Source organism: Zeugodacus cucurbitae, chromosome 3 (assembly GCF_028554725.1).
Source record: "Zeugodacus cucurbitae isolate PBARC_wt_2022May chromosome 3, idZeuCucr1.2, whole genome shotgun sequence".
NCBI classification, from domain to species: Eukaryota; Metazoa; Arthropoda; class Insecta; order Diptera; family Tephritidae; genus Zeugodacus; species Zeugodacus cucurbitae.
In genome coordinates, this window is record NC_071668.1 from 10,209,552 (window position 1) to 10,229,865 (window position 20,314).

General features: G+C 34.1%; 3 protein-coding genes across 10 annotated transcripts in view; 2 read left to right on the plus strand and 1 right to left on the minus strand.

The window, feature by feature from the left end:
- Positions 1 to 11,678: 11,678 nt before the first annotated feature.
- On the plus strand, positions 11,679 to 20,274 carry LOC105210877 (C-type lectin 37Db). Of its 3 annotated transcripts, none has more exons than XM_011182074.3 (4): positions 11,679 to 11,860; positions 11,923 to 11,966; positions 12,027 to 12,144; positions 12,340 to 12,648. In XM_011182074.3, the coding sequence occupies exons 1-4, from the start codon at positions 11,722 to 11,724 to the stop codon at positions 12,558 to 12,560; spliced, it is 522 nt and encodes a 173-aa protein (XP_011180376.1). In that variant the 5' UTR covers positions 11,679 to 11,721; the 3' UTR covers positions 12,561 to 12,648. The 3 variants fall into 3 exon arrangements, with proteins under 3 accessions (XP_011180376.1, XP_011180375.1, XP_054083740.1); XM_011182073.3 differs by lacking the exons at positions 11,923 to 11,966; positions 12,027 to 12,144; positions 12,340 to 12,648 and adding exons at positions 19,407 to 19,450; positions 19,513 to 19,630; positions 19,972 to 20,274 and having other exon boundaries at positions 11,681 to 11,860; XM_054227765.1 differs by lacking the exons at positions 11,679 to 11,860; positions 11,923 to 11,966; positions 12,027 to 12,144; positions 12,340 to 12,648 and adding exons at positions 19,163 to 19,344; positions 19,407 to 19,450; positions 19,513 to 19,630; positions 19,972 to 20,274.
- On the plus strand, positions 15,203 to 16,135 carry LOC128919728 (C-type lectin 37Db-like). Its single transcript, XM_011182075.3, has 4 exons — positions 15,203 to 15,380; positions 15,440 to 15,483; positions 15,558 to 15,675; positions 15,844 to 16,135. The coding sequence occupies exons 1-4, from the start codon at positions 15,242 to 15,244 to the stop codon at positions 16,062 to 16,064; spliced, it is 522 nt and encodes a 173-aa protein (XP_011180377.1). The 5' UTR covers positions 15,203 to 15,241; the 3' UTR covers positions 16,065 to 16,135.
- The window catches only part of LOC105210880 (dnaJ protein homolog 1), a 48,931-nt gene continuing 45,764 nt past the window's right edge, over positions 17,148 to 20,314 (minus strand). For all 6 annotated transcript variants that reach the window (XM_054227759.1, XM_054227760.1, XM_054227762.1 and 3 more), the window contains one exon: positions 17,148 to 17,898. In XM_054227759.1, the coding sequence (XP_054083734.1) occupies positions 17,668 to 17,898 (231 nt within the window). In that variant the 3' untranslated portion in view covers positions 17,148 to 17,667. The remainder of the gene's footprint in view (positions 17,899 to 20,314) is intronic.

The following is a 20,314-nucleotide window of genomic DNA, read 5'->3' on the forward strand; positions in this document are numbered from 1 at the left end:
TTTCTGGAGTTCAGAACGGCGCTTTGCGCGAAGTTAAACCGAAAAAATATCATATGAAGAAATTGTTTCGAATCTATTAAATTCAATATATCAGAAGCAAAAATATTTATTAAAAATAACATTTTATAAAAAAAAATTAATATAAAAATATTTTACGTACCAAATACATACATATTTATATAGACGCGAAAACTATTTGTTAGTTTATTTCATGAAGAAAAATTCGAAATACCGAAAATAAACCACACTCCATTTAAATTCAACTAAGAGTAGCCTCAAATCCGGATCACTAGTCATTGACTTCGGACCGCTACTGACTGCTAGACTTCCTTACCCACCTTCACAACACATTATTCGAGTGCGCTCAATGGCAACAGATACGCGTTCGACTGTCACGTGCATTCACATTCAGATGCACAAAGTTCCGCTGGCGATTCGATATCTCGATAGCATGCTGTATCTGATGGATGAGCGTCTCCATGCTCCGTTTGATTTTGATGAATTTGTAGTTGATTTGTCGACTGATGCCGCACAACTCGTGCGAACTACGCGCACTCAACACCACATGTGAGGATTTCTTCGGCAGCAGCGAGCGCGCCGTTTTGGCGTTGCTCGTACGCACCGGCATCGAGCGCACCGAAGTGGCACTGCGCGCCGTCTCGGGCACTCTGCTCGACGTGCACTGGTATTGCGACCAAATGTTTGCCATATAGTTTTTGTAGTTCTTCAAAAGCCAATCGGAATTGTAGCGTATGTTGAGGCGACGCACCAATCGTATGGACTCGTAGATGGAACGTTCGAGATGATGGCAATTCTGGAGTGCGGCTTCTAGTACTTTTGTTTCGTCCATATTATTGCGATTGTGGATGATTGCAATTTGCTTTTTTTTTAAGTCTGCAGTGAAGCTGGATTTTTTTGGTTATTTATTTATTATTCTTTGTTAGTTGTTGTTTTTTGTTTGTTGTATGCAGCGCCGTTTGTAGAATGTCATTGACTTTTTGCCTTGAAAGAAACCCAAAACGTGTATTAAGTATTTTTATTTAATTTTTGTAGCAGCTTTTTTATTTATTTATTCTTTTTTTAAATTTTCTTTGTTTAAAAATTTTGTAAATTTTTTTGTTCAACACATTTTCACAAAACAAATATTTTTATTTTGTTATTTATTTGTTGCTTCGTTTGGCACTTTCAATTGTTTAATGTTTTCCTTGAAAGAAATATCAATGTTTGGTGTTGGATTTGTATGATATAAGGGTTGGAGAGTTTTGAAAAAATAGTTTCACTTCTCAATATGTTAGTTCCATCTTAGAAAGAAAAGTTATAATTATAATTTTGTTTCGATAGTGGTTGAGAACTCTGAAAACCCCTTTTCTTATCCAACCTATTTGGAAATCTTGGCTCTGTTATATATGTCTCAATAACTAGAAAACGTGTAATTAACGCTCGCTATTTTAAAAGATTTTGTCGTAAGTTTAGAGTCGGCTTTGAATACTTTGAACCAACGAAAGATATGTTATAATTCATATTTCCTGTTACACACCATATTCAAGAGTATCTGGAGATTATTTTGCATTTGTACCAAGTCTTTAAGATTTCTGAATGGATATACCTCAATAGTGTATAGTATTCGAAGTATTTCTTTTTTTTTTTTTGTTGAAATAGTGAGGTTAGGTCTACATGAAAAGTTCGTCAAGGTCAATGAAATTTATTGTAGATATTTATACTCTCGCAACAAAAGTTGCTAAAGAGAGTATTATAGTTTTGTCCACATAACGGTTGTTTGTAAGTCCTAAAACTAAACGAGTTAGATATAGGGTTATATATACCAAAGTGATCAGGGTGACGAGTAAAGTTCAAATCCGGATGTCTGTCTGTCTGTCTGTCCGTCCGTGCAAGCTGTAACTTGAGTAAAAATTTAGATATCTTAATGAAACTTGGAACACGCGTTCCTTGGCACCATAAGAAGGTTAAGTTCGAAGATGGGCGGAATCGGACCACTGCCACGCCCACAAAATGGCGATAACCAAAAACACATAAAGAGCTATAACTAAGCCATAAATAAAGTTATGAAAATAAAATTTGGAACATAGGATCGCATTAGGGAGGGCCACATTTGAATGTAATTTGTTTGGAAAAGTGGGCGTGACCCCGCCCCCCAAATATGTTTTTTGTATATATCTTGCAAACCAATAAAGCTATATAAACCAAACTTTCTGCAGTCGTTTCTTTTAGTCGTTTCCTTATACAGTCCGAAAATGAAAGAAATCGGATAATAACCACGCCCACCTCCCATACAAAGGTTAGGTTGAAAATGACTAAAAGTGCGTTAACTCACTAACGAGAAACGTCAAAAACACTAAATCACAGATATTATAGCAGAAGGAAGCTGTACTCAGATCTTTTTACAAAATGGAAAATGGGCGTTGCATCGCCCACTTATGGGTCATATCTCAGGAAGTATTCGACAGATTTCAATGAAATTCGGTATATAATATTTTATTGACACCCTGATGACATGTGTGGAAAATGGATGAAATCGGTTCACAACCACGACTACTTTCTTTATAACTCAATTTTGAATTCCATCTGAATCCTTCACTTTATAATATATACATTAGGAACCAATGATGATAGCGAAATAAAACTTTACACAAATACAGTATATGATATGTGGCATCACTTGTGAAAAAATTGTCGAAAACGGACCATAACTTTTCAAGGCCCCAGATATAGAACATGTTGAACTCAGCGCCTAAGGTTAAATTTGAACCGAAAATATGAGTAAATCTCTCAACTAATTTAATGTAATTTAGAGGAACTTGTTTTCTTCCAATAGTGTGTCTCTGTTCCAAAAATTATTAAAATCGGTTCGCAACATCTCCTAGCTCCCATATACATAATTATAGGCTTTTCAAAAATTCGTTGGGCTTTATTACGCATATATGTATTGGTTAATATGTAATATATCTTAGCAAAATTAAGTGAGCGTATAGTATTGGATATAGTGTGCCTTGCTGGTGAAATTGAATGAAATCGGTTCAGGAATTACCTCAGCCCTCATATCTATATATGACGATTAAACTTTATGCCGAATTTATGGGTAAATTTGTGCGTTATCTTAATAAAATTTCTTCAATAAATTGCTAGAGTATAAAATGTTCGCTTACACCCGAACTTAGCCTTTCCTTACTTGTTTTTTTTTTTACCATTAACTTCGTCGATAAATATCTCAGAGTTTTGAGGTAAGTTTTTTTTATCTGGAATAAGCTTTTAAGCAATTTTTTCCGAAATTTATTGGGAAAATATTTTCCGTGTGTTAACTTTTTCTGATTTTATCAAAGAAATCTGTGGGTTGGTCTTTTAATGATTTTACTATCTTTCTCACTTTAAAAATTGTTTTTCGACCAAACAAAAACTAACTACACTCAATTGGTTATCAATTCAATTAGCCTTAATTTCATTTACACATACAATTCCAACACATATAAAACACTTATTCGTTGCAACAAAACGCTATAAACTACTAATTAAGCGTTTTACTTCACCCAAATTAACCAGTTGACATTTTACGCATACAATTTCACACATGAAAGTAGAAATTCCAATTTAGCACTCAATGGCATGCGTTCACACACACACATGCTCGTACGCATGAGATGTGAATTTGCACACAAATATTTTTCAAAGGCTTTATTACACGCACTGTAGCCGACCGAATACCCAGCTGGCTCATTAATGGTATTTATTTACCTGTGAGCACAGCTGGAATATTGGGGCCGATTAATGGTTAAAGGACTTTATAGCAGCAACTAAATATTTGAATGGTATGCGTAGCAACAAAAGGCGGTAATAAAGCAGGCAGTCTGGCGGGCAGCCAGCCAACCTACCAACAAGCAATAACAAAGTTTGTTTGCAAGCTATTCGGCGCGTAACTGTGTATAAATAATTTTAGGGTTTTCGCTTGTATGTATATGTATTTGCATATAAATAGGTACTGCTGTTAGTATACGTGTGCGCTTTGCACATGCTTTAAATATTTATGATGCCAGTTAACCAAATTGAAACGGACGCCATGGCGTATACGTAATATACATTGAGGTGGAGAATGGTTGAGAAAGTGGGTGTGTGTTTGTGTTGGTGTGTGTTTGTGTTGGTGTATAAGTAGTAGTGTTTGAGTATCAGCTATCACCATCATTATAGCGTAAGTTGAACTGACCAAATGATATCTAAGTACACAGTCATATATATGCGTATATATGTATATGTATATACTCATATTAAACATAATTACAATTCCATTTCTATATATGTCTGTCTGTGTGCCTGCCTGTATTCTACGCGCATTCATGCAACTAATAACTATTTATAATCGCCATTTACTATATATAGATCTACATATGTATATGCATATCTACTCATAAGTGTTTGTAGTAAAATTGTGCGCAAATAGAGTTGCGTCTAGTTTATCTGTGTAAACTTGAGTTGCCCGCATTTCGCATCACATTCAGCACATTGGTAAACTAAACGCACAAATAGTTCATCTTCAGCGACGTCAAGAGTCAAGTTGAGTGGAGTAGTGGCTGAGCAAATATGAGCGTTATGAGCTGGACCCAACAACACACATACTGGCGTGTTTGTGTGTTTGCCTGTGTACTTATCATAACCTCAAATATATGCACAACATATTCATAGCAGTGCGTATGCAGTTGCTTAACTCACACACACACTCACTTTCTTGATTTCCTAAATGCTTTGCGGGCATAAGCGTATAAATCGCAAGGCTTCGAAGGCAGTGCACAGTGGTCTCATAAACGAATCAATTTCCTTAAATATTTGTTGAACTAAACTTACCTTAATACATTTTAATAAAGTCATTAAGTATTGAAATAACTCAGTCAACAATCGATCACTATTTTCTTGACGATCTCTCCGAAGTTGCTTATATAAAACTTGTTGAATTGAACTACTTTATCCAGACCACAGGATGGTTCAGAGAGGACATGGTTGTGTAAAGCGATTCTAGTCGCGGTGGAGTCACAATAGGCCTCCTGAAGTCCTAAGTGCGTCGTACGATATCCACTTTACCTACCTATCTACATAACTCAGTCAAGTTGTCTATGATGTAGTTGAAAGACGAAGTAGTACAGGATCGCTTCTCTTATATATCGTCTATAACCAACTCATATTTAAATATTTTTCTATATTTACTGTTCGCTTACTGAACTTTCTGAAAGTATTTCCAAACTAAGTGATTCGGAATCCCGAAATTACTGACTATTTTTACTCGGTATTCCGAATTTTTTAATTCAATATTTCTTCTGCGGATATGTAATTGAGCATTTCAGGGCCTTGAAAATATTCTCTCATCGAATTTTCGCTAATGGTTTATTATTTTTATTCGGGATGCTGAATTTATTGATTCAATATGTCTTCTATGGTTATATTATGAACATATCAAATGCTGAAAATATATTCAAATAAAATTTTCGCTAATTTAATTATTACCTTTATTGAGAAGCCTTCTTTCCCTTTCAATTATTTTTTATCTTTTCGAACACGAAAAACGAAAATGGTTTATAAAATTCCAATTTTGTAAAAATTTTCAAAATCAGTCCCAAATCCTGAAAACACCGAAATGAAATAGTCTCTGATAATTCAAGGTAAATAGAATTCTTTCGATCTTCTGTAAGCAAAAATCTTGCTTAAAGCGACTAGCGAAAATTTAGACAATCATTTGTTTGATATTTGAAAATGTAATGGAACTAAAATATTGTCCGGATCCCTATAATTTCGTTACGTTTACGGAGTAAAAAAATCATTAAGGAGTTTTTTGATTATTTTTTATATTCAAATCTCTTTTTTAGTATACCAAAATTACACACTGTACTTCATACGTCGTCAGTAAGCTACCACGAATTATGTTTCCGAATTCGCGCTCATTTTGTGCATTTTCATTTTTAATACTACTCATATGTTTATGCTCATCTCATCTCACATACACATACTACATATAACTCACCGACAACTGACAACTGCTTCTGGCTGCCAGTAGCGCAGCAGCAGCTTTTCACGTCCACTATGAGTAAACACGCTTGTTATACTCGGACGTACAAAGATTGCACATGCCGCTCTTTCGATCTGTCCATTTGTCTTCCTGCCTGCTGGGCTGACCAGTATGTCTGCCTGCTGGTTATTTGGCGTCTAACGTCAAACAATCCAAGCAGTTCATCCAATTTATCCAGGCGCTGTGCGATAAACACTCAAAACGACGAACAGTACGTTCATCTTCTTGTCCATCACAAAACACGGGATAAACATTTCACATTAATTCTCGGCAAGAACACTAACCACAAGTCACGCAGCAACGCCGCCCGCTCACTTTTCACTAACCACACACAGATCAGGGTAAGAGGTAACAGAAGGCGCTGGCGGACTTTTGCTTTGAATTCTCGGGTAAATAACACGCTTCGACGCTGTTGAGCCTTCTCATGCATCTTCGTCACAGTTGCTTGGTTGGAACGGCAACGCACGCCTTTATCTAATACACCGCTACACTTTTTATCATATACTCGTACATATGTCATGTCTGTCTGTATTCTCTCAATAGTTGAGTCTTTGCTTGTTATTTACTATCTGCTTGCCGGTTTTTTCAATCCATTTGCTTTAAGCTGCTCTTCTTCGCTTCGTGGTTTTTTGCCTCAGGCATTTTTCTTTCATTCGCTCCCCATACGCAATCCGTTCGGGACGTGTTCGCCGACAAATCCAGTCAATAAATTGTACCACAAATGCGGTTGGCCGATGCTGAAATCGATGCCGGTTCCACTACTGTTGCTGCACGTAACGGTGCTGACCACCGATTTAAGTGGATATAGGGTAACCGAGCGAGCGTCGTAAGTGTGGGAGCGCGGTTGTGAGACGCTAAAGCATTGGAAATGTAGTGGGCAGCGCGCAGGGGTAGCGAAAGTTGGCAGCTGGCTGTCGGCTTGACTGTCTGGTGGTACGCCCGGCTGATTGTTTGCAGTTGATTGTTGCACGAAAGTAGTCGAAGATTAATTTGGTGGATTTTTCATTTTTCAATATCGATTACGATTGGTGAATAATGATGTTATGAAAAACTCGAGTTTAGAGAGTGAGGTGGAGCTAAAACATAGATTTTATATTTTTAGTAAATAAAGCAATCGTTGAATAGAAGAGGTTTTAAGGATTATGTCTTGAAATACAAATCATTTGTTTCTACAATGGCCTAGAGTTTGTCAAAGTACTCACACAACTATTGTCGAAAATGTATCTTGTCTTTCTCTCGTATGTTCATGGATTTTCTAGATGATATATTCCCGAAAATTGTTAGCGATTTAAAAAAGAAGAATGAGTTTAATATAGAATCCACTAAAGATTTTCCCCAAAATTGATCTCAACCTTTTGCGTATATTTGACTTAGAATATGAAAAAGAGTTAATTAATTAATAACAAGGACTGAACCTGACCTGATATCTCGCAGGGTACCTAGATTCTGGACCCTCGTATACAGCAATCTTAGGAAGCTTAATATCCGTGATTTCTCAATATATTTTGTATGAGAGATCGTTGTCACCTGAATAATAGAGCTTCTTTAACAATAATTTAACCTTACAGCAAGTTGGATATATTTTTATTTTTATAATATCAAGCGAAATAAAATCATAAACAGTCCTCATGTGGTTTCTTCATAATATCCATTAGCTGTTTAGGAAGTTCAACTGTTTGTTGGAAGTTCATAAATTTTCATAATTCTTTACATTATTTCTTGACAAGTAACGGTCATTATAATTGATGAATTCTTGGATGGATATACCAAATCAAAATGGTGAAAAATATTTCAAATTCCCAACTTTCCTTGTATGAAATGAGTAATTTTTTCGATTTATTTCGTAAAATTTCCCAAATTCCATTTGGCAAATGAACAGCATACTAAATTTACACATTTATCCAGCAACACACACATATATAAAACAAAGTTCATGTGCTGGCAATCAACACATTCCACTAATTTCTAAATATGGAGGGGAACCACCCACAACCTGTGTACATATACACATTCTTATTAAAAGCTCATTAGATATGCCTGCATAAGGCAAATTCCAACTATGTAGTATTACATATGAAAACGCTGTACTTATACACACCTCACCTCTATGCAGCTGCTCCACGAACCCCCAGCTGTGTCATTTGCACCCTTAAATAAGAAGTTGTTGGCACATCTTCATGCCACTCGTGCTCCATTTCATGAAAGCTTATCTGAAGTGCGTGGCCAATGCCGCCTTATGATGTCTTATGCTTAAAGACGAGCGCTGCCATAAGTCATACATAATATATATAGCTCGTATTAATATGCAGTTAGAGCCCCCTCACGAAATATGAAATATATCTTCTTAACGAAATTATAAATCATCCCCAAAGGTTGGAGCATTTCCGCTCGCATATGCGCTTACTTCGACAGCAAGCGTGTTTACATGTGCTTTTACTATGTGTGTTATTAAGAATTTGATTTGATTTTCGGGGGTAACATTTCTAATAAATGAAAGTTAAATTTCCTGGATCGAAAACTCGAAGGAAAATTACGTTATTAACATTGTTATTAATATTGTTCACAGCTTTCTGGAGAGTATCATAGCAAATATGGATTATTACTTATTTTTCACAATAGATCACAATGTATATATAAATATTTTTTACTAACAGATCCAGTATGAAATTCGTTTATCTTCAAATTTCATTCGAAAACTTTTCAAATGCCCTAAAAGCAAGTTCATTACTCAAAATTTCGTCAACTTCCGGAAACGACTTCTTATGAATTCAATATGAGTGAAGCATACTTTTAGGCGCCCATTTGAAAAATGTTTCATTACTTTTTGACATTGTGGGGGAAGATCTCACTGCAGAGACCCCGAAGAGAGACGGAACGAAATGAATTAGTTAAAGTTAAAATAAAGAGAAAAAAATAAATAAATAAAACACTGTCGCATTTTGAGCGATGAATTTGTGGCATCAAAAGGATTTTAAATATCGTTCAATCAAATGCCATCTAATCCCCCCACAAATAAACAATTCAATTTATTTTCCATTTTTTTTTTTTGCTTTTTTTGGAGTCCGCATGCTTAAGCATGTCTCAATGTACTTGTTGTTGTTGCCACTGTTGCTTGTCGCATCACAACGTCAACAAATTATCAATCTTCCTTTACAACTAAATACGCATACAAGCAAACTGTTTATCCTATTGGTTACAATGGAAATAGTCTATACTCAACTAATGCCGTTACATTTCGTCTTCTCAATGTATTGGTGATCGGTGTGTGTGTGTGCCTTTCATTTATATCTTAATGCGACAATCTAAATCCTTTTTTATATACTTAATCGCGCTTAAATATGCTGTTGACAACTTGTTTGCTCAACAAATACAAACCACTAACCATTGGCACACACATATTTTCCTATTTGAAAGCCTCACCACAACCTGCTATACATGTATAGCTTTACATTTCATGCATCATCTCGCTTTCGTTTTCACTTAAACATTTGTTGATTTTAGTTTTATTGATTGTTTTCCGCATAAGTGATACATACATATATACATATATAAGTATATATAGACCCTGTGAGAATCTTTTTATCGGAGCTAGTAATATACGAAAGCTCATTGCAGATGCAATGCAAGAAGTTCATAGAACGAACATAATTATATATTGAGATTAATTTTATATTGACGTCATACTAGCAAATGATCCCTGAGAGAACTGCGATACAAATTATCATATCCTTTTCTCACAACATACGCGCGCACACGCATGTAATTGGTTCGCATTGGTTTTGCCATTGACGACCATTTATTCGCTATTGACACGCACAAATTCACCGACACAATCACACATATATACAGCCACACATTTAAGCCTTAAATTCAGGACATTTCAACAGCTTTGTTCGTGAGCTTTTGCTCTAGACAAATGTTGTATTCTGCTACTTTTGTATTTGTTTGTATTTCTTGTGAGTGAAAGTCATCCATCACCGATTATTTGCTGTCAACAATCAATGCGTGAATGAGAGTGAGTGCAAATATTGTTTAATAAATACTCTTTCAAAAGTGTGTTGGAGCCTAACTCTAAGTAATAATAAATTCGTAAGTATACATCAAAATTGATTATCAAGATTTAACGAAATGAATAAAGATTCAGCCTGGGCGGGAAGATTATCTATCGATACCAAAAAAAATATTTAAATTGATATTTTACACCTCCGAATCGTATATCCGTTGAGCTACTTGAGCCTCAAATAAACCTCTTGAAGTTTAAATCTTGGTTCTTTATAAATTAGCGAGTATTCTTTTCGCACTCGCTTACAAACACTAATGCATTTAAAAAAGGTCACGTGGATAACATTAAGATAAGTGGAAACTGTGAGAGATTTAATAGGCAACTCATTCGATACATTAAGCTGATATGTAGAAATTCGAACGAAGTTGGCTGCGATACTTAAAATGTGCACGAAATAACCCTAAAATATTTCAAGATATTTTTTAGAATGTCTTAATTATAGCTAGGCCTAGGCTAGATATAATTATCACAAGCTTACGATAGAACCTCCCTATTAGATATTGGAGGTAAAAAATAGTCTAAATGCAACCAAAATTGTCATTGAGCAAGGAATAACTCTCAAAATGTACCCTATATCAATAAGAAAGGCACAGGCACAATAAATAAGCTCTGTTAAATATGGTATACCTATGTATGTATAAAATATAGCGTACACATTAAAATACTGGATTGCAAAAAGCTGGATAAATATACATAACAATAATCTATAAATAGGCGCAAATAGAGCTGTTTACAATTTTAGCTCTATTGCACACCTCCATAGCTGTACATTAATTGTTAGGACTTTCAACTACTTGATCAATAACATTATGCGGCAACTTATGACTTTTTCTGGGTATTGGAACACACTAATTTTTTTTCAGGAGATTGGTTCATAATTAAAAAAACTCGTATTTTCCGATTTTCGAAGTCACCCTCTAAAAACGAAATATTTAACTTGGAAGTTCGAAAAAAATGTTGTGAAAAAAAATCATTTTTAATTACATGCGACAGTTACTAAAAAATCCAAAATTTTTTCAAAAATAAGCCCAGTATTTTTTCGAAATATAACCCTTTTACTTTTTCGAACATCTAACTAGGATATCTTATAGCATCTAGATTTATATAAGCTAGATTGGAAAATGTTACACACCATTGAAATAAGAGAAAATTTTGATTATATCCATATTTTGGATTTTTAGTGACTACATACTGTAATTAATAGTAATTTTTTAATTAATCTTTTTCGAACTTTGGTTCGAACTATTCGGTTTTTTACTTATGACTCAATCTCGTTGAAGGAATAAGTTTGGTGCAAAACACAACCAATAGTTATACAGTGCAATCACCTAATAATAAACTTCTAAGTCAATTCTATGAATCAATTGATGATAGTGTGAAACAGACAAAGGAACACTGTATCAAACAGTTGATCAATTGGATTAATAAACGCCTATAATTATCTTCAACAAAATAAAAAAAAAAAAAAACTAGAAAAATAATGCTATTCAACGATCTAATTGCTAACGGTATTCAAATTATTTCCTCGTTTGGCTATAAATTCTAGCCGCTTAGTTATTCAGTGTTAAATGAAAATTGTTCATTGAAGTGAAAGAAAATGAAGCAAGCAGTTGTTTTAATCGCGATTCTCGCTGTCCTGTCACACTATGTCAGTGCAGACAAAATAAACGATTCTAATCCTGATGAAGGTGAAGATGTAGTCGCAATGAAAATCGAAAGTAGCATAACTCCAAGACGTAAGTTATATAGAAATTTAATTTTTTATAAAACTGATGTTTAAAATATTTTCTCGCAACAGTTGGGCAAATCGAGGGCAACCGTTTCATAATCAGTTTATGGCCGGTGAGTTATTGATATCATCATTTTAAGAAAGTATCCTCTAAATACTATCTTTGCTTGCAGATGAATTGGTTCACTGCCTATGGTTTCTGTAGTCAACAGAATGCGACACTTCTCTCATTGGAGTTGGGGCCATATGATATGAAAAAGCAAGGGTTTATTGATTTTATTAACTTTTACCGTAAGTTTTGATACAAATTTTATATATGTATATAAGAAAAAATTTAACATCTGTAGCATAAAAAAACACAAATTATTATAAATACTTTCTATTTCAAGTCCTTCTGTGCTACCTACCTTCACAGTATATTTGTCATAAATAATACCCAATTTTTTCAGAGCTTTTGTTTAAATAATTTATGAATATTTTCTTCAGATCTTCAATCTCATGAATACTGGCTATACGGTAATCGACTGGAAGATGATGTAACCTTCCGTTGGGGTTTGGGTGGCGTGCCAGTATCCTATACCGATTGGAATCCCGGTCAGCCTGACAACGCAAGAGGAACACAACGTTGCATGAGATTATTTCCATTTATGACATGGGATGATGAAGACTGTGTTGCCAAATTTTATGCTGCATGTCAAAAGTATTAATTGTGGCCCGGCTTTTTTGCAATTATAAATTGCTATTTACATGTAGACCTAATTTAATCATCCTTATTAAAAGCAAACATATAAATTACGTACTCTGGAAGTTTTTTACTCTCGCCATTTGTAAGGGTCAAAGTCATGGGGTTATTATGCTCTGTGCAAAAATTGCGTTACAATAGTATAAAATTATTTGTCTTATCTCTAGTTTGTCTGCTTTCAGTCATTTACGATGATACAATTAGTATACAAAGTGTAAAACAAATATGATTGGCATTGAAGATAGTGGTTATACCACTTTAATGAATTGATTTATAGTACTGTTGTTTTCCTACTAAATTTTTTACAAAAGAAGATTCCGCGAAAATAATTAACAGTTATTTATTGATTTATTTGATAAGCAATAATTCAATAACTCGATTATAACTCAATTATAAAATCAAAGAATTATTTAGTACCTTTAGTTTAGTTTACCTTTTTGCACGAGGTCATTGACCTTTTTCAGGGGTTTGTTTACCTTTTTGACCGAGGTCATTGACCTTTACAAAGGGTTATTAACCTTTGACAGGGGTTTGTTTACGTTCTAGTCGGAAGTCAAAAAACATTGACAGGAGTTTGTTTACGTTTCAGATTGTGGTCAGTGACTTATGGTAGGGGTTTGCTTACATTTTGGCCGAGATCATTAACTTTGACCGGGGTGAAACTTTCGAGATGGGTGTAAGATTTTTTCGTATTTTGGTGAGTCTAGTGAAGTCAAGCGTGGCAAGTAGTAACAGGTCGAGATTGGGATTACGTGAGGTCATACTGAATTGTTTGCATTTTTACGAGAATATGTATAGTCTGCTTAGAGGTTAAGTTCAGAGTGGCATGCAGTGAGAGGTCTGGGGAAGGTAAATCGGGTTGTTTAATATTTTCCGGAGGTCAAGTAAAGTTATGTTCGAGATCAAGATCAATTTTGAAGTCAAATTACGGCTGAGGTGAGGTTAATATAGGTGTCAGGTGAGAGCAAGATTGATTATTTAAGTTTTTCAAGAGGTCTAGTAAGAAGAAATTTGATCTTTATACCAGAAAAAATTTAAAATAATACAATTTTGGAAATTTCCTGAAATATCATAAAATTTTCCAAAAAAATACCAAAACTTCCTCAAAATTAAGAATTAGTTTATTTCTAAAGTACATATACATTGGCGGCCTTATCTAAAGCACATATAGTAATAACTATTTTTCATTGGATATCGATGTGGCTATCAGAAAAACTCGAATGTAAGAAATTTGAGAAGATTAAGTTACAAATACTGTATTTAAAATAAAAAATAAATAAAAAAAGTATAAAAATTTAATAAATTTTAACTTTAGATTGACGACTTTTAATAAAATCTGTCTAAACTAGACAAGCTTAGGAATGTGGTTGAACAGTTTTGGTAGAATGTTGTTCTCTAGTTGGCTGGTATCTCTTCTTCATAAGTGTGTTTGATTTCAGGAATGTACCAAGGCATTAATTAGCCAATGTGTTTGGATGTTCACGAAATATAGTTATATATTGCTTTCTGATTTTCCCTATCTACTTATTTTACCAAAGGGTTGTCAAGATCTTTAGGGTTATCTTCATTACGCATGTACCATGTGAACCCGTTATGGTTTTAAGCATTTTTGATTGGAACCTCTGCATTATATCAATGTTGGTTGCACAGGTCGTACGCCACAGTTGAATATCGTATTAAATTGAATCCAAATCGGCTTTATGTCCGCTTTGTCTAACTTCGTTGTCTAGGCTAAGTTATCACATTGTATAGTTAAATATGCGTCTCATAATGAAATTCGTTCATCTTCAAATTACATCCGGAAACCTAACAAGTGTCAGAGAAGATCCTAAAAGCAAGCTTCTTACTCAAATCTTCATCAACTTCCGGAAACGAGTTTCTTGCATGTGTGTTATGAATATGAGTGTTGCATACGCTTAGGCGTCCATTTGAAAGCCTATTTCATTACTTTTTGAGACATTTGACAGAGAAGTACTTCTAATCGTGGGGTGTGGGGAAGAGATTTAGCATATCCACATTTGAGAATGTTTGCTTTCATTTTCTGACGCTCAAAAATTACTTTGGTGATGTCACACTAGCGCGTCAATATTCTTAGTGATCTCAGAGCGCAATATGAGGCTTTCCAATGGGGATAATATTTTTATCTCACATTCAATCTCGCAATTAATAAGGGTCATAGGCACGGAGCTATTATGCTCAGTGCAATAACTGTATTACAAGAGTATATAAATTAAAAAAAAAAAGATATTTTTTGACAGCAGTGTGTCTTCTTTTAGTCATTCACAATGATACAACTGGTACTATATAAAGCGTAAAACAAATATGATGGGTATTGAAGATAGCGGTTATATCACTTAAATGAATTTCTTCATTGTTGTTATTCAACCTGAATTTTTGACAACAGAAGATTTCGCGAAGATAATGAACAGTTATTTATTGATTTACTTGATAAGTAATCATGTAATAACTCATAGTTTTAGAAATACTTGTAAGAATTATTTAGCACAGCAATAATTAATAAGAGCTTACTTTTCATTGATGTAATTGATAACGGTGGTACTCATATGTTTTTAGTCTTTGGGCTATAAATTCAAGCCACTTATTTATTCGATGTTTAATGATATTTACTCAGTGAAGTGAAAAGAAATGAAGCAAACAGTCATATTAACTGCGATTCTCGCCGCACTGACACAATATGCCAGTGCAGACGAAATAAAGGACTCGAATCCTGTCGAAGGTGAAGGTGTACTAGCACCGAAAATCGAAAGCCGCATTAATGAAAAATGTGAGTTATACAAAAATTCAATTTATAACACAGTTGTCTACATTATTTCCTATCAACAGTTTCCCCAGTCGAAGGCGATCGTTTTATAGTCAGCTTATCGAGAGTGAGTGATTGCCGAAATATTAAAATACATATCGTTATAATAAAGTCTCCACTACATGCTATCTATTATTGTAGATGAATTGGTTTGCTGCCCTGGTTTTTTGTACCGAACAAAATGCGAAACCTCTCTCATTGGAATTCGGGAAAGACGACATTATAAAGAAACAGTTTATTGAATTTATTAAATTATACCGTAAGTTTTTCGAATTTTATATTTGTTGCAGTGTGTAATTAGTACTTACAAAGTTCTGACTAATGCTTGATTCTTCATGATATCAAGTAACCAATCTGACGTCAATATGACATATTTCTAAATTCTCTGTTTCTGAAGTTCCTTAAATTAAGGTATAGTTTTTCTCAGATCTTCAATCTCGTAGCTACTGGCTAAACGGTAATCGGCTAGAAGATGATGTAACCTTCCGTTGGGGGTTGGGTGGAATGCCACTATCACATACCGATTGGGATAAAAATCAACCTGACAACGCAGGAGGAACACAACGTTGCATGAGATTGTTTGAGACTATGATGTGGGATGATGACGACTGTTTTGTTATAAATTATGCTGCATGTCAAAAGTATTAATTATTGCTCCCTGTAATAGTTAGATTTGCCTACTTTCATTTTAAATATAAACATTGTTAAAGCATATATAATGCTAATGGTTTACATTGGATTTTGATGTGGATATTAGAAAAACTCGGGTGTTGGAAAGTCGTTGGAGAAAAATCAGCTTAAACTGTTGATGGCTTTTGTTACTTCTATGAAAATCTTTATTTTCCTGGTTTTAACAAGTTTTAATAAAATGTTCTATAACAAGAGACTGTATAGACCTGGTCGGTTCCAGCTCGTTTCAGAATTTTATCATTCATTTTGGTATTGGTACACCAAAATGGGTTTATTATTTGAGCTTACTTCGTTTTTCAAACAGCCCTTTTCTACTTTAACAAGTGATATAATGCGCTTTGATTGCTTCTCTTATTTCTTATTAGTTAGTATTGACTTATAATTTGTATAGAAAATTTATATATCGCACTATTTGCAATAAAATACGACTATCGTCTGCTCGAAGCTAGAGCAAATTGAAATTTTTACTATTACGCGTCTGCAATGAATTTTCTTACATTTTTTTGCTAACTGATCCAGAATGAAATTACTTCAAATTCAAATTCTATTCGGTAGCAAAGAAGGTCCTAAAAGCAAGCATCTTACTCAAATTCTGAACAACTTCCGGAAGCCGGTTCTTTTTAAATTTGCATGTGTTGTTATGATTTCAATAAGAGTGTTGCATACGGTTAGGCACCCATTCGAAAGCCGATTTAATTTTTTTTTTTATACATTTGTCAAAAAAGTACTTTTGGTCCTGGCGTATGAGGAAGAGAATTATTACATCCACAATTGAAAATGCTTGTTTTCACTTTCTGACGCTAAACAAGTTTAACATGTACTTTGCTGACGTCACATTAGCGCTGTCATTATTCTCAGTGCTCTCAGAGCGCAATTTGAGCCTCTCCCATGGTGATACTCTTTTATCTCCCATTCAAAGCTTCACCTTCTACCTTTTCTTAAAGAACAAAAAACAAAAAAAAGAAAAAGAAAACACAGTGTTTAGTGTTTTTCTAATAATTTAATGTTATTTCAAAAAAATAAAATTAAAATTAAAACATATAGAGGACGTAGAGATGTTGCATTTAATGTAATTTTAGTTGCTTTACACAAAAATATTTATTTTCTGTTTTAATTTAAATAAATTCTAGACAGTAAAAGTAATTTGTCACAAAACAAAAAAGAGTATAGAGAGTGTAGAAAGAGTTTGTTGATCAGAAAACAAAAAAAAAACGACAAAGCAAAGTTAAGTAGAGAGAGCGAGAGTGTTTTTTTATTCTCTTATAGGCTGCAAATATAAGTGATCGCTTTGCTGACAAGTTTTCTGCACTGCCTCTTAGTTGTATGTAATGATCTCTCCGAAGAGAGTTACTCTCATGCATGTGTTCCAGCTGCAGTTTATCTTTTGTTCCATTTCTATTGTTTTTCGTCACTTATTTGCCTTATTTTGCACACATACACATATACATATATATATGTATATATATATATGGACTCTACGCTCTCCATATCTACGCGCTTTTTGCTCACTGCTCTCCGGTTTATTTATCTCTGCTTACTAATATGTACTATTATTGCACTCTCATGACAACAAATCCTTGAGCAATTCCTTTTGTTCGACAGTCAATTTTTCGGGGAATTGTATATCGAACGCGACCAAGAGGTCACCCTTTCGCGACGGATCCTTGGGGAAGGGCAAACCGTAACCTTGTATACGTTTCACCGTATTCGGTTTGATAATCTCCATAACGGTGCTGATGCGCAAGCGATCACCGGACATTGTAGGAACTTGGAAGATCACACCGCAGAGAGCCTGAAGAGAGACGGAAGAGAAAAGCAAACGAATTAGTTAAAGTTACTAGAAAGAAAATTTACAAAAAATAAATACAAATAAACAAAAGAAAATGTTGGGAAGATTATAACATAAATTAATAAATTTTAAAAAATTTTACGTCAATCACATTAAAGTAGGAGGACTGTGACCGATTTTACTGTGCTGCATGTTCGATTTTAGTCGTATTCTTTTGTCACTCGGTTATGATAGATCCTCCCTATTGGATATTGGCGGTAATTATAGTCTAAAGTCAACAAAATTGTGTCATTGAGCAAGTCATAACTCTCAAAATGTACCCTTGTTCAATAAGAAAGACTCGTGAACAATAAATAATGTCGATGAAACAGTTAATACAAATAAAATATAGTACAAAAATGAAAAACACATTGCAATGCAAAAAGCTGGGTAAACACGCATAACAATTTCCTAAGAAATAGAAGAAAATAGATCCATTTACGATTCTAGCTCGATATAACGCAACTGATCATATATTGTTAGATTTTCAATTACTTTATCAATAACACTAAACTGCAAAATTTATTTTTTTCTCGGGTATTCAAACTAATGCTTTCCGAGATATTGGGTTATAAGTAGAAACGTACATTTTCCGATTTTCGAAGTTAACCTCCAACTTCGAAATATTTTCCGTCGAAGTTCGAAAAAAGGATTTTTGTAAAAAAAATAATTATTAATTACAGGATATAGTTACTAAAAAATCCAAAATATTTTCAAATTTTCAGTATTTTTCGAAATAATACCCTTTTATTTTTACGAACATCCAACCTGGATCTCTAAAACATAGATTCAAAAATGTTCAGCACCATTGATAGAAGAAGAAAATGTAGATTATAACCATATTTCGGATTTTTTAGTAACTACATACTGTAATTAATAGTAATTTTTTAATGAATCTTTTTCGAACTTCGGTTCGACTATTCGGTTTTTCAACATATGACTCAATCTCCCAGAAAGAATTAGTTTGGTCCAAACCCCAACCGATTGTTGTACAGTGTAATTATCTATTAATAAACTTATAAGTCAATTAGATGAATCAATTGATGATAGACTGAAAAGGGCAAAATAACATGATATCAAACACTTGATGAGTTGGATTAATAAACGCCTATTATTATCTTCAACAAAATACAAAAAAAAAAACTAGAAATATAATGCTATTCAACGATCTAATTGCTAACGGTATTCAAATTATTTCCTCGTTTGGCTATAAATTCTAGCCGCTTAGTTATTCAGTGTTAAATGAAAATTGTTCATTAAGGTGAAAGAAAATGAAGCAAGCAGTTGTTTTAATCGCGATTCTCGCTGTCCTGTCACACTACGTCAGTGCAGACGAAATAAACGATTCGAATCCTGATGAAGGTGAAGATGTAGTCGCAATGAAAATCGAAAGTAGCATAACTCCAAGACGTAAGTTATATAGAAATTTAATTTTTTATAAAACTGATGTTTAAAATATTTTCTCGCAACAGTTGGGCAACTCGAGGGCGACCGCTTTATAATCAGTTTATGGCCAGTGAGTTACTAAAATCTAGATCATCCTAAGAAAGTATCTCTAACTACTATATTTGCTTGTAGATGAATTGGTTCGCTGCTTATGGTTTTTGTAGTCAACAGAATGCGACACTTCTATCATTGGAGTTGGGGCCATATGATTTTAAAAAGCAATTCTTTAGAGATTTTAATAACATGTATCGTAAGTTTTGTTAAACATGTATATACAGTTCAACTTCTATAACTCGAAGTTCACCATAAGTTCTCCAGAACTCTGGAATTGGCAATATTCAAATTTCATATAAATAACCTTCCACAACTCGAAGTCTTTCTGACTGGAAGTATTTTTGTAGATTATGGTGATTCGAGTTAGGGAAATTCAACTGTATATAAAAGGTAGTACAAATTACTGTGCATACTGTTTCTTACAAGACCTTCAAACCTACCTATCTTAACCATATAGGTACTCATCATAAATATTACGCAATATTTTCAGAATTTTCTATTACTGAAGCGTGTTTAAATGATTTATAATTTCTTCAGATCTCCAATATCGCGGATACTGGCTAAGCGGCAATCGGCTAGAAGATGATGTAACCTTCCGTTGGGGTCTGGGTGGTGTGCCAGTATCCTATACCGATTGGAATCCCGGTCAGCCTGACAACGCAAGAGGAACACAACGTTGCATGAGATTATTTTCATTTATGACATGGGATGATGAAGACTGTGTTGCCAACTTTTATGCTGCATGTCAAAAGTATTAATTGTTGCCCGGCATTTTTGCAATTATAAATGCCTCTGTAAACCCAATTTAAATGTCCTTATTAAAAGCAAATATATAAATTACCTACTCTGGAATTTTTTTAATCGCGCAATTTGTAAGAGT